General features: G+C 54.5%; 1 protein-coding gene across 4 annotated transcripts in view; it reads right to left on the bottom strand.

Annotated features, from left to right (window-relative positions):
• The window catches only part of LLGL2 (lethal giant larvae homolog 2 (Drosophila)), a 59,788-nt gene that overhangs the window by 27,666 nt on the left and 17,473 nt on the right, over positions 1-14,649 (bottom strand). For 2 of the 4 annotated variants that reach the window (XM_011945533.1, XM_011945464.1), the window contains exon 2: positions 4,518-4,622. In XM_011945533.1, coding sequence (XP_011800923.1) covers positions 4,518-4,592 — 75 coding nt within the window. In that variant the 5' untranslated portion in view covers positions 4,593-4,622. Of the gene's footprint in view, positions 1-4,517; positions 4,766-14,061; positions 14,134-14,649 lie in introns of those variants that run through there. The other 2 variants (XM_011945682.1, XM_011945615.1) reach the window with 2 other exon arrangements.

Raw genomic sequence — 14,649 nt, 5'->3', positions numbered from 1 at the left:
GCCTGGGCAACAAGAGCGAAACTCTGTCTCAAATTAAAAAAAAGAAAAGGAAAAGAAAAGAAAAGCTGTCCTTTTGTAAAAAAAATTTACATCCACAAAGGAAACCTACATTAGTCAAGTTCAGGCTGAATATCCCTCATCTAACATGACTGGGACTAGAGTGTTTTAGATTTCAGAACCTTTTGGATTTTGGAATATTTACATTATATTTATCAGTCGAGCATCCCAAATCCAAAATTTCAAAATCTGCAACGCTCCAATGAGCACTCCCTTTCAGTGTCATGTTGGCACTTCAAAAACTCAGATTTTGGAGCACTTCGGATTTCAGATTTTCTGATCATGTATGCTCAGCCCATATCTGTATCAGGAAGAAGGCTTCTCCAAGGCAACTTTTATTACCAAGAGACCTTCTCTGCATAACAAGACAACCTTCAGGTACCATACACTTCCTCCCCTCCCCTTCCTATAACCCGGTCACACCCCACCCCAGTCATTTTTTTTTTTTTTTTTTGACACAGGGTCTCACTCTGTCACCCAGGCTAGAGTGCAGTGGGGTGATCTCGGCTCACTGCAACCTCCACCTCTGGGGTTCAACTGAGTCTCCTGCCCCAGCTTCCCTAGTAGCTGGAACTACAGGTGTGGGCCACCATATCCAGCTGATTTTTATATTTTTAGTAGAGAGGGGGTTTCGCTATGTTGGCCAGTCTGGTCTCTAACTCCCGACCTCACGTGATCCACCCCCACCTCAGCCTCCGAAAGTGCTGGGATTATAGGCGTGAGCCACTGCGCCCGGCCTCCTGTCAATTTAATTCATAGCCCAACCAAAGAACCTAGAAGGCTGGAGGGAAGCCAGTTTTTGCTCCCCTACAATGCCCATTTTACAGATGAGGAAACGAAAGAACAGACAGGCTAAGTAATGCGTCCACTGTGTCTTACACAGCGAGGAAGCAACAGACCCAGCATCTAGACCCAGGCCATGTGGCTGCAAAGTCCCTGTCCCTAACCACTACCTGACCCCTCAGATGCCTGGCACATAGCCTTCGGTGAACTGGAGTTACCACTCTGACAGCCAGCCCCTGGCAGAGTTCAGAGACTGTTTGCAATCACAGATCCTCTGCAGGTACTGAAGCCAAAGAAACAGGACGTCTCCCTCTCAGGGCCCCCCGGGCGATGTCCTTGCTCTCTTTGAGGCATTGGGCTTGGTGTGGGTATAAAGGAATCCAGCCAGAAGGTGTTGGAGGAAAAGGCGAGAACTGGTTCAGAAGCCAGTGTCTACAAGCCACCTGGGATCAAGCTGTGACAGCGCCACTGTCCCAGCTGTCATAGCACCCAGCAGATTGGCCTTCCAGGACCATTGGAAGAGATGACCTGAGTTGCCAGGCATGAACGCTGTCTGGGGCCTGACCCTCACCTACGCCAACAGCCCACTTGCTGCTCCAGGCTCCAGCCCTGGGTATCCCACCATCTGCTGGACCTGTCCCAAGGCTCCCCCAGCTCAACCTCAAGCCACATGACACCCACCATAGCACGGTGCTGCTGGACACTGCGGCCGCCAGCCAGGCGTGGCCTTCGATTCACGCAGGAACTCTTGTAGTCCTCACACCAACTATACGGATGGAGGGGCTCTGATCATCATTATCTCAGAGGCACGTGACCTACTCAAGGTCACACAGCTGGTGAGCCAGGCAGTCGGCACCACTCACCTCCGGGCAAGCTACCTCTTCGTAAATGGAGAGCACTGTTGTTGCAATTGTGTCCAAATCAAAACGTTCAAAATACATTACTTTTCCTCAAATCTGCTCTTCACTACTCCTGGCCTGGGCTCCCCTTCCCAAGACCTGGCACCACCACCTACCCAGGTCAGAACCTCCACGGTCATCCTGGACAGCCACGTCCCCTCCCCGCCCCCACTCTTTACTGCCCCATCAGCAGATCTCGGCAGTCAGATGCCCTGAACAGTTCTCTATTCCATGGGTCTGAAACCAGGAGCGATTTTACCCCTCAGGAAACATTCTTGGTTGTCACATCTTGACAGGTGTGTGTGTATGTATGTGCCACTGGCATCTGGTGGGTAGGATCAGGACACTGCTAAATAATCTGCAATGCACAGGACAGCCTCCACAGCACAGCCAGCCTCAAATATCTGCGAGTGCTGAAGCGGAGAAACCCTGCTCAATCATGCCTTGTCCCCATCCCCACCGGCTGGGCTTCCAGCCCCTTCCTTCTGGGCTGTCACCTATCTAGTCACCGCAATGACTACTAACTACTCTGAGCTTACCTGCTTTGCCCAAAGGGTAAAAACGTCTCCAGGTTTATCTTTCTTATATTGTAAATGGGACCACTATTCACTCCCTTGCTCACAACCCCCTGGGGCGGCAGGGTCAGATCAGGCTCAGATGCCGGCAGCCTCCCTGCCTCACAGCCAGGGCTGGGGAGGGGCAGAGTAGACAGGATCCCAGAGGATCTGGCCTCATCCTCCAATCCCACCCTGCTGGCCCCACCACACTCCCCAAGCCTGGATGAGTCTACCCTGCTCCCAAATTCCCCGGGCTCTCCCCTTCCTCCTCTCCACTCCCAGGGCCCGAAATGTCAAGCCATCAGCCTCCTCCCTCCTGCAGACTGTGAAAGTGGAGGGCAGAGGCCCAGTGAGATTCCCACAGCGCTGAGCCTTGGGCCACGGATCCAGGAAGTGCTCAATGCATGCTTCTTGCATTTGAATGGAAAGAGGAAGGCAGAGCAGGAGACCCAGGAGCCTCCCTCTGCCACCCCCAGGCCTGGGAGTGGAACAATCAAGTTTGGGGACATCCCTGGGGGATAGGAGAAAGAGGGAGGGACAACTCCTCGCCCCAACTCCACCTCAGCCTCACTCAGCTGCACAGACAGAATTTGGGGCAAAGGGGCGAGGGGGCAGAGGTGGGGGGTGTTCAGCCCTGTTTGCTGAGCCTGTCAGGTTTCTGCCACCTTTTCAGAGTGAGAGACTGCAAGCAGATGGGGGTCACCTAGCTCCCTTCCGTCCCCTGTGGACATGGAAGCTTTGAGACCCAGCACCCATAGGCTACTCCCTTCAGAGCAAGGGTAGGAGGCTGTAGGTGTCCTGAGGTCTCCCATTCCCAACACCTGCACCCCCATATCCCAAGGCCCAAAAGCGAGCTGGCGGGAAGCACGTTGGCGTAGGAAAGCCCTAATTCCAGAGGCGAATGTCTGTGGCAAAGCTCCATCAGGGACACCAACTCCTCCCACAGGCTAAGAAACCCAGAGGGAAATGGCAGGGCACCTTGGCAGCGCTGACCCACCTCTCTCAGGGAGGTCCCTCCAACCCGCGACCCACCTCTCCCAACAGAGAGGTCAGGGAGGTCCCATCCAGCCCAGAGCAGCAGCCAGCATTCCTGGGCCACTGTGCCTAGCACTTAAGTTACCTCATCCCACGTACGCCCTTAACAAGCCTACGGTGTGGGCGACAGGCATACGACCATCCAGCTTCTACGTGGCAAAGCTGGGTTTGCACCTGCGGAGGCTGACTTCTACACTTCTCAAATCAGAAACAAAAATACAACCAAAGAGAATTCCTCATTCTCCACAGGGAGGTATCTCTCTTCCAGACTGTCTGGTCTCATATCCACTGCTTCCTTTCGGGGGCAGGGGAGCCCAAATGGAAGCCCCCAACGAAAGCCACATGTCCAGCCCTCAGCATGCTGGGAGGGTCCTGGATCTCCGGGAGAAGAACATCACAGTGTCCCGGTTCCTGCAGCCCACCTTCCCAGCAGAGGGGCCAAAGCACAAGTGAGAAGGTATTTGTCCCCCAAGGCCCCACACAGCTTGGTGGCCCAGGAGTTTAAGAGCCACACTGCACGCCTCCTAGGCCCAGGCCGGTCCTGACCTTCTCAGGCCCCAGGCTCCTGAAGGGAAGCTCCACAGGGCTTCTGGTCTCCTGGGTGCAGGTTTGGGATTGGGGTGGTCCGAGGCCAACTCTGGCTCATTCTCCTGGGCACCTCTCCCCACTCACCCTGGCCAGAGCCAGCAGGAATCACGTGTTCAGCCTGCAGGGGAGCTGCATTTTCCTTCAGGGGCAATTTGAGAAGGGAGAAACAGCCATGGCCTGTGACTCCAGGGCCCCAAGGGAACTGGAACATTATCACCCCTGCAGACTGCATCCTTTCATCTCACGCGTCCCTAAGCCTCCATGACAATCCTGTGCTGAGGCAGGCAGGGCAGATCGTTTTATTCCCATGATACAGGTAGGGAAACTGAGGCTCGATGAGGTGGGGTGACTTGCAGAGGTCACACAGCCAGTGAAAGCCTTGGGATGAGAAGTTCCAACTCGTGAGGGCAACCTATTCCTCTTTCCTATAAAAGCCCTTTAACCAGGCCCCATTTCCAAAGTCTGAGTCCCAAGAGGCACTGCAGGCAGCCACATAAGAGCTGTACCTTAATCCAGGTAAGAGATGCCTCAGCCCCAGCCTAAGCCGCCCGGCCCAAAACCTGGGGGTCGGTCATCTTCCCTGCTCTCCCTAACTTACCTTGTTAAACTGGAACAGGTCCCGCTTGAGCCTCTCCCGCACAGGGTCGTGCCCTGGCCTCAGGAACCGCCTCATTTTGCTTAGTCTGCAGCCCCCACTGGAGACCTGGAGAAAGAGAAGGAGTTGCAGGGGCCTGTCCTGGCACTCAGGTATCGATTAGGCCCGGCCCAAACAGGTGGAGCGGGGCCTCTCTCTCCGAGTCCAGTAGGCAGCCACCGTGGGGCCAGGCGCCAGGCCAGCTTCACTGTGACCGCCCATGCACCCTGGCTTCCCCACGCTCAGATCTAGAGGCCAGCCCACCTCAGGGCTGAAGGCTCTCACCACCTGTGGCCTTATAATGGGGGCAGGAAAAGCTGGGGGAGGAAGCCATTTAGCCTGGCTTTATAAGCACAAGGAGGGCCCGCGGGCCCTGAGGTTAATTAGCTTAATTGTTAACCTGTTTTCCGAGAAACCATGAAACTCCAGCTAAGCAGAAAGGGAAACTTCACAAGCCTCTTCCTCTAAAGTCTTTTGGAAGGTAGAAACACCAAGGCTATCCTTCCCAGATCAGAGCCCAAGTCGGGGCACGGGTGAGGCCTGTAGTGACTCCAGGCCAGGGCACCAGGCAAATGCTTCCTCCTTCTGACCTCGGGGAAGGCTGTCCAGGGACCCTCTGCCTCAGCCCCTCCAACCAGTCACAGCTACGAGGAACTTGAGTGGGCACGGGTGGCACAGGGCACTCAAGTCGGGGGTGCTGGCCCCTGCCACCGCGCCCGGGGTCTCTGCCGGTCCTGTCCCCTCTCTCTGGCTAGCCCCAGTCCAGCTTCCCTGTGCTTTCATGGGGTGTGCTCAGAAAGGTTCTCTTTCCCATGGGCCCAAGTGGAGAATAATCAGGAGAAATCTGCTCCCAATAAAGAAACCAGCTCAAGGGCCCCAAACTCTCCGCCCACCATAGAATCCATTCCCAGCCCAAGGGGAAACTATTTCTGGATTATCCTTGGGGGAAGGGGAAGGAGCCTCTGTGCTCCAGCTTCTGGCTTCCAGTAGCTCAGCCTCCTGCTGACCACAGGACAGCAAGGCCCACCCTGGGCACAGCTCCATCCACTCCCAGCAGGATGGGGGAAGGAAGCAGATTCAGGTCCCACCCTGGAGGCGCATACTCCAGGCAGGGGCAGGTAGAGACAGGGCAGCCCAGTGTTGAGTGCTCGGGCTGCAGGAGGGAGAGGGAACACCTGGCCCGAAGTGGGAAGGGCAGGTCATATTTGAGAAGAAGGCATCTAAGCTGAGGTTTGAAGGAATTCTGGTTCTTGGGAGGTGGCAAAAATTAACCATCAGATCAGGACTTTGCATATGATAGGATCCCATGTGATCTGGGCAGGGTGGGGGAAGGCAGGTAACGTGGGTGGCAGAGTTGGGGGTGTCTTCGGGCAGAGGAACCAAGGGCTTGCTATGCTGGGAGGGTGACCTGATTTTGCAAAATCACACTGTGAAAAAGAGGCAGTATTGTAATCCCAGCACTTTGGGAGGCCGAGGCAGGTGGATCACATGAGGTCAAGAGTTTGAGACCAGCCTGGCCAACATGGTGAACCCTCGTCTCTACTAAAAATACAAAAGTTAGCCGGGTGTGGTGATGGACACCTGTAATCCCAGTTATTTGGGAGGCTAAGGCAGGAGAATTGCTAGAACCCAAGAGGCGTAGGTTGTAGTGAGCCAAGATCAGGCCATTGCACTCCAGCCTGGGCAACAGAGCAAAAACAATGTCTCAAAAAAAAAAAAAAAAAAAAGCAGAGCCACATCCCCCTTGAGTGAAAGGATCTGCAGGGTCAGTTACCTCAAAAACGAACACCAGGAACCAGCCCCCAGAGCGTTGTCACCTTCTGGGGAAAGTGAAAAAGAGGGTCAGTCCAGGATGTTCCTGCCTTCACATTTTGGAGGAGTCAGACCAGAGGTGGGGCTCCCACTTTGCTGGGGAAGGGCAGGTGGCCCGAAACTCCCAGGGCCCACTTGATCCAAGGTCCCAAGGCAGTTCAGAGAACAGGCACCAGAAAGCCCCGAGGGCTTCTGGAATGGAAGTGAGGGGACACCGGATCTGCCGGCCCAGTGTTCCAGCCTGGGGGAGGGCAGCTCACGCTCATAAACCAGTTGGACTCCTGGAGGGCTCACACCCCCACCCAGGGCCCAGGCCAAGGTCACTGGGTCAGAAGTCAGAGGAAGCTTGGTGGGGGCTCCCTGGAGAGCGACCACAGCCTGCAGACTCCAGGGAGGGGACAAGAGGGCACAGGGCCATTCGTGCCAAAGACTCCACACAGGCTTAAAGGTGACAAGGCAGAACTGGGGGCTGGGAGGAGGTGCCGGCAGGAAGGAGGAAGACAGGGTGTACCAAAGGCATCAGGAGGACCCCACCGGGTCAGGAGGGCACAGACACTGAGCACCACCCACCCACCCAAATGCTCCCTGGAGCACCTGCCATGCAGCAGGGAGTGAGTGTACCAGACCCTCTGCATCCTATTCTGTTTAAAACATTTTGCTCTAATCCCAGCGCTTTGGGAGGCCGAGGTGGGAGGATCACGAGGTCAGGAGGTGGAGACCATCCTGGCCAACACAGTGAAACCCCGTCTCTACTAAAAATATAAAAAATTAGCCGGGCGCGGTGGTGGGCACCTGTAGTCCCAGCTACTCAGGAGGCTGAGGCAGGAGAATGGTGTGAACCCGGGACGCGGAGCTTGCAGTGAGCCAAGCTCACACCACTGCACTCCAGCCTGGGTGAAAGAGCGAGACTTCCGTCTGAAAAAAAAACAAAAAACAAAAAACATTTTGCTCAAGTAATCTGTGACCATTGTAGAAAAAGCAAATACAGAGGAGAAAATCCTCCCTAAACCCCAGCACCCAGAGAGCCACAGTCATGGGCCGCTGAATGTCCTAGCCACCTCCTTTCCTTGGCACTGAGTGAGTTTGTGAGCATGGAGCCCCTCACACCACCCTGATCTGGGAAGCCGTCTGAAAGGTAAGCGGAACGTCCCCACTAGACAGGCAAGGAAACAGACCACAGCAGCAAAACACCGTGTCCAACGTAACCAAGTAGGAAGCGGCAGAACTCGGACTGGACCCCAAGTCAGAAGGGCTCTCTCAGGGTAGCAGTGAAGGATGGATAATACAGAACAAAGGATGCCCAACGACGCCCCTGAAGTTAAAAGGCAGGGACATGCGCAGACATGCTCCCAGATGCTGGCCGCTCAGAGCCCAACCAGCAGTCTGGGGCCTGGTGACTGGCCACTGCTGACAGGGTGCTGGCGAGGTCTGGCTGGGCAGAGCTGGTGGCCTTATATGGACCTGCTGCTCTTCCCACATGGGGCTGGGACCTCATGGGCATGGGGTGATGGAGCCAGGAGGACCAAGGCAGGGTGGGCATGGCATCCCCTCACTCCAATCAACCTACTGCCCAGGTCAAGGCATGGAAAAGCACCACGCTTCCTTGAAGAGGGGGCTGGTCTAGGCCTGGCGGGACTCACCTCCAGGTGGCTCCTCAGCTCCCCACCCCAGACAAGCAGGTTCTCTGCAGAAAAACGTCAGAAAGCCAGGCCTAGAGCTGCCTGGTAAGAACAGATCCTACCTACTCAGCCCACTCCTAGAGGGAGCCAGGGATTGCAGGGTTGTGAGGGAAAGAGCCCTGGGCTAGGGGCCAACAGGCCAGGGCTCGCCATCACAGCACAGCACAGCTCCCCCGAGCCGCATGGCCTCCAGAGGCAGCTCCTCTGTAGAGGTGGATGGCACTCCCTCCCACAAGGATCGAATAGAAGGAGCAGGAGCTTGGCATGGAGCAGACACTGTCCTAGCACAGGGATACAGCAGTGACAGGGGAGCAACAGACACTTCACAGGACACAAATCAGAAAATGGGATGATTTCCAGACAGCCGCGGTAACTCACACCTGTAATCCCAGCACTCTGGGAGGCCAAGGCGGGCGGATCACTTGAGGTCAGGAGTTCGAGACCAGCCTGACCAACATGGTGAAACCCTGCCTCTACTAAAAATACAAAAATTAGCCGAGCGTGGTGGGGCGCACCTGTAGTTCCAGCTACGCAGGAGGCTGAGGCAGGAGAATCATTTGAACCTGGGAGGTGGGTTACAGTGAGCTGAGATCGCACCACTGCACTCAAGCCTAGATGACAGAGTGAAACTCTGTCTCAAAACAAACAAACTAACAAACAAAAAGCATTAGCCAGGCACAGCGGCAAGCACCTGTGGTCCCAGCTACTTGGGAGGCTGAGGCAGGAAGATCAGTGGAGCCCAGGAGTTCGAGGCTGCAGTGAGCTATGACTGGACCACTGCACTCCAGCCTGGGCCACAGAGCAAGACTCTGTTTCTAAAAAAAAAAAAAAAAAAAAAAAAAAAGAAAGAAAAAAAAGGGGATGCGAAGATCCAGCGATCCAGCAACTAGGCTTTGGCAGCCGAGAGGTCTCAGTGACCATTCCTTTGTCAGAACCTGTGCGTTCCCTGTTCCTACTGCCTGGGTCACTTTCCTCCAGATACCTTCATGTCCTACCCTACCTGAAGCTGCAATCTCCTGGGACATTCTCTCTCCTTCCCTGCGTCGCTTTTCTCCTTGGACCTGGCCACGCTTGGAAACACTGAATAGTTTACTTATTAATCAGGTTGATCACCTGTGTAATCCTCCACAAGCAGTAGCTTTCTTTTTCCTATTCAAGGCCTTTTGTCCTTTTATTCACTGCTGTATCTGAGTGCACACAGCGAGGGCTCACTCGTTATCTGTTGAATGAATGAATGAACAGAGGAAGGAAGGGAGGTCTCCACCGAGACTGACTGGTGGGAAGGGGCCAGCCACAGACAACTTGAGGCACAGTGCATTAGGCAGAAGGAACAACAGCTGCAAAGCTTCAAGATGAGAGAGGCTTGCATGTTTTAGGATGAAGACAAGTGGGGGGCCCAATGCAGAGATCTATGTAGATGACATGAGAGAGATGACAAAGTGGGCCTCCTGAGCTGTCCTAGGCAGGGACCTGATGGGGCCTGCCCTCTGCCCCCGTTCCCTCCTCCATGTCCCTGGCCGCCTTGGCCCTGCGCTGGCTGCTCCATCTATTCAGCCCTACCCTGGCCATGCTCTGTCTGAAATACCTTCTTGCCCGCTCAATCAGCCCGGCCCCCTTCCATACTGGGCACAGTGGCTCATGCCTGTAATCCCAGCACTTTGGGAGGCCAAGGCGGGCGAATTACTTGAGACCAGGAGTTTGAGATCAGCTTGGCCAACACAGCGAAACCTCGTCTCTACTAAAAAGACACAAAATTAGCCAGGCGTGGTGACAGACGCCATGTGGTCCCAGTTACTCAGGAGGCTGAGGCAGGAGACTCGTTTGAACCCAGGAGGCGGAGGCTGTAGTGAACAAAGATTGTACCACTGCACTACAGCCCAGGTAACAGAGAGAGACTGTCTCAAAAAAAAAAAAAAAAGTCACCTTCGAAAAAACCTTCCCATCTGAACCCATCCTGACCATTCTCAGAGTCCTGGGAGGCTGTCCCTGTCCACTATGGTTTTAAGGGATTTTTTGTTTTGTTTTTAGAGACGGAGTCTCACTCTGTCCCCCAGGCTGGAGTGCAGTGGTGTGATCTTGGCTCACTGCAACTATGTCTCCCAAGTTCAAGCAATTCTCCTGCCTCAGCCTCCCGAGTAGCTGGGATTATGGGATTACAGGTGTCCACCACCACGCCTGGCTAATTTTTTTGTATTTTTAGTAGAGCCGGGGTTTTACCATGTTGGCCAGGCTGGTCTCGAACTCCAGACCTCAAGTGATCCGCCCGCCTTGGCCCCCAAAGTCCTGGGATTATAGGCGTGAGCCACTGCACCCAGCCTGGGATCATTTTATCCTAACGGGTAAAGGGACCATTTTATCTCAGAGTCCTGAGAAGGGTCAAGATGGGTTCCGATGGGGAAGAAACACACCTTAGGATAAAATGCTCTGTGAAAACCGCGGCGGACAGGGACAGCCTCCCAGCCTCATGCATGTCTCCTGGCCTGATGTGCTGTTTATGAAACTGTCAGAAAAAATCAGAAGCAACCTAAATGGCCCACAACAGGGGACAGGTGAAGTGTGCTCAGGCCTATGACAAAAGGCTTGCAGTCATTAAAAGGAACAAAAGGGCCAGGTGCTGTGGCTCATGTCTGTAATCCCAGCACTCTGGGAGGCCGAGGTGGGTGGATCACTTGAGATCAGGAGTTTGAGAGCAGCCTGGCCAACATGGCAAAACCCCGTCTCTACTAAAAAAAAATTAGCCGGGCATGGTGGTAGGTGCCTGTAACCCCAGCTGCTCGGAGGGCTGAGGCAGGAGAATTGCTTGAACTCGGGAGGTGGAGGGTGCAGTGAGCCCAGATCATGCCACTGCACTCCAGCCTGGGTAACAGAGCGAGACTCCATCTCAATCAATCAATCAATAAATAGACAAAAGACCATTTCATGGCATGGGACTATATGTACAAAGAATCCAAGAATCAGGCAGAATCTATTAAAAATACCTATGTTTGACAATGTACTTGGAAGGGTTATGGGATTAGTGGTGATTCTTTTTTCTCCTTTTTGTTTATCTACCTCCTAGGCAGGGTGGATAAGAGGATCAAACCAGAGAAGGGATGAGGCCCCACACATGGTCAGGTGGGAGGGTGGGTCCAGCCCGTCCTGCTGGTGGAATGTTCCTGTGCTCACCAGGCGTGGGCTCCTCTCCAGCCACCGCAACCTGAGTAGGGAGAGGTACCCCCTAGAGACACCCAATAGTTAGACAGGCCCGGAAGGCCGGGAGACAGGCCGGTGGGACTAGCTGTGCGATCGTGGGCTTCAGGGTCCTGAGTAGAAAGGACTTTTCTATTCCATCGAACCGAGGCTTTAAAGCGGGGCCAGAGAGCGGGCTTGGCAAACTCTAAGGTGCTGTGCACTTAAGTGACACACCTGGGAGGAACGTGGAGAAGAGACAAGTTCAGGAGCCACAAGTCCCCAAGTCTAACACCAGAAACGGTCTAGGGCAGTCACTGGAGTTGCCACCTAGCCAGAGTGCCACCTCTGAGATGAGACTTCTTAGGAAGACCTTCTCTACCCCACTAACTTGTCAAGGCCATCCAACCTCAGTCTCCACTCCGGCCTGTCACCAGACCAGCCTCTGAGCCACCCTCCCTGTTCTGCCCTGCTCTGTTCCCTTGTGGCGGGCACCAGGGTTTAGAGCCGGGCCGCATGAGGTTTGCTGCCTTGTGGCTGGTTCCCATCCACTTTCTACCCAAGCCTGTGCCTTGTATGTGGAACCAGCCTGAGAGCTCCCTGTGGGCAGCTGATTGGCCAGTTTCCCTCCCTCCTCACTGTTCCACTCCCCCACCTCTGCAGCTGGCCAGCAAAACTTTTCTGAGTCTAGGACAGGTGTTCACACACCCGGACACCCACCTGCAAAGAACAGGAGCGCTCTCCACTTGGTGATATGCCAGAAAATCCACACCCTGGCCCGCCTTCCATCTCAAGAGCTCGGGAAAGAGACCAGTGGAGGCAGAGAGAGAATAACTGCACAGGGTGGTCTTGCCTGGGGCCCCCCTTGCTCTAAGCGGCAGATGTGATTGTGCCCCAGAGAGGAGAGGGGATTCCCAGGTCAGACTGCTTCTCCCGCCCGGTCACTGTTTGGGGCACCTGGACTAATTTGTTCCTGTGAGATCAAGGCTTGGCCAAGCCAAGCCAGCCCTCTGGCCTGGAGATGTGGGAGAGGCCAGCCCTCAAGAAGCTCCCTCCATAGCTCGGGAAGTTCCATTGATCTCATTGATCTGCTGGGAGAGTCCACACCCAGCGGCAGGACTCCAGACCCAGCCCAAACCAGAGACAGCCACGGGCCGCACCCAGTGCCAGCTGCCTGCTCTCAGGGCGTGCCGCCTGATGTCCCATGCTCTCCTCTCCTCTTCGCTCGTGCTCCCCACAGCCCGCTGCTGATGAAGAGGCTGCCTTCCCCTCTGCAACATCCTGTGTGAGGCCTGAGTGTGGCTGTGGCCTCCTGTTTGACGGATGTGAATCCGCCCCTGCACCCTCCTACTCTGATGGTAGTGGTGGGTAGGGATCTAAACCACAGAGGCAGCTGCTGACCCCTGCGGCATCTGTGCCAACTCAGATGCCTGTAGCCGCTTTGCAAGTGCCCATGTAGTCCTGGGAAGCCCAGTCTCCCAGAAGTACCAGGCAGGTCCCTGGCCAGCAGCTTAGCAACCAAACCTTGGCTGAAGGGCAGTTCCATGGAGTGGGATCTAGGGGAACACAAACCAGAGGGAATGGGGGCATGACCAGAGGACTGCCATCCCCGCTGCTGTTAAGCAGTAAAAGGTATTGAGAGCTAGCTATGGTTGGATGTGACTTTAAAACTTTACATCCATCTCATTTAATTCTTACAATTACTTATGAAGTGATCGATTAGGAGTGGCCCCAAGCTCAAACAGTTAATAAGAGTCCAAGTCCTTTGCCAAGCTCAGTGGCTTATGCCTGTAATCCCAGCACTTTGGGAGGTCGAGGCAGGAGGATCTAGGACCTAGGAGTTTGAGACCAGCCTGGGCAACTTAGGGAGACCTTGTCTCAGCAAAAAACTTAAAAATTAGCCAGCCATGGTGGCTCACACTTATAGTCCCAGCTACTCAGGAGGCTGAGGTGGGAAGATCACTTGAGCCCAGGAGGTTGAGGCTGCAGTGAGCTATCATGGCACCACTGTGCTCCAGCCTGGGTGATAGAGCAACACCCTTTCTAAGAAAAAAAAAAAAAAAAAAAAATCCAAGTCCCAATTTGCATTCCAATCTGACTCCAGAATCCTCTGCTCAAGTCAGGCCTCTCCCCCAGGACAAAGGGGCTGGCTGCCTGCTCACAGGCTGGATGGGCCCCATTTGGGGTCAGCCTCCATCCCCCCGACCATCTATCCTATGGAACCACAACCACCACACAACCCCAAGAGGATCCTCCCGCCGTGCCTAGACTCCTCCTGAAGTTTCCTTTCTGTTGCCCACCCTGGGCCTGTGAGATGGGGTGGAAGGTGGGCATGCACCCCCATTCTGGGGGCCTTAGCCCCCTTTCACAATCTAACACCAGACTCTCTCTCCAGGGAAGTGACTGGCAGAAAGTCAAGTCCCAGGAAATGCAAACCCATTCTGGGGAGAAGATGGACCACCTGCCTGGGGCTGGCGTGGGCAGGCCACCCAGCCCATCCAATCAGATCCCTCCTACCTGCCCTAAAACTGGAACAGCTGTCCCCAGAAGCTTCCAGATGTCAGCTCCAGGAGGTAGGGATCATGCTGGCCTCATCCATGGCTGCATCCCCAGTGCCTCGTGGGAGGGACTGGAATTTTATTTGAACAGCTCCCTCACTTCCTTCAAGGCTTTGCTCAAATGTCACCTTCTGGCAGAGGCCCACTCTAACCACCTGTTAAAGTTGTAACTTGCCCCCTACCATGCGGGTTCGCAATTGTTGCTTTAGTTCTTTTTACCCTATAGCCCGTATCGCCTTTTAACACATAATTTATTAGTTACTTTTACTTTCTGTCACTCAGGCTTCTCACCCTTTAGAAAGAACTTTCCATGATGGCTGACATCTTTGCTTTGTTTAAGGATCACATCCAACATGTAGAACCACACAACAGGCATCAGAAAATACTTGAACAGGCCGGGCGCGGTGGCTCACGCCTGTAATCCCAGCACTTTGGGAGGCCCAGGCAGGTGGATCACAAGGTCAGGAGATTGAGACCATCCTGGCTAACACAGTGAAACCCACCTCTACTAAAAATACAAGAAATTAGCCGGGTGTGGTGGTGGGCGCCTGTAGTCACGTTACTTGGGAGGCTGAGGCAGGAGAATGGCATGAACCTGGGAGGCGGAGCTTGCAGTGAGCCAAGATCGCGCCACTGCACTCCAGCCTGGGCGACAGAGCGAGACTCAGTCTCAAAAAAAAAAAAGAAAAAGAAAATACTTGAATGAATTAACAAAGAGTTAGGACTGACTAGGGATTAACCAGGAAAAGTACCTGCCAAACACTGACCCCACGAAACACTGAGTTAGGACCCCACAGGGTTCTCAGGGAACTTCCCTCCCCTGTCCTCAAGTCTCCAGCCAAGGCCAGGGCCCTTGGACGTTAAGACTGACATGCTGTT

Source organism: Colobus angolensis, unplaced genomic scaffold (genome assembly GCF_000951035.1).
Source record: "Colobus angolensis palliatus isolate OR3802 unplaced genomic scaffold, Cang.pa_1.0 Scaffold1, whole genome shotgun sequence".
NCBI lineage: Eukaryota > Metazoa > Chordata > Mammalia > Primates > Cercopithecidae > Colobus > Colobus angolensis.
Note: the sequence above shows the minus strand (reverse complement) of the source record. Positions and strands in the feature narration are given on the sequence as shown.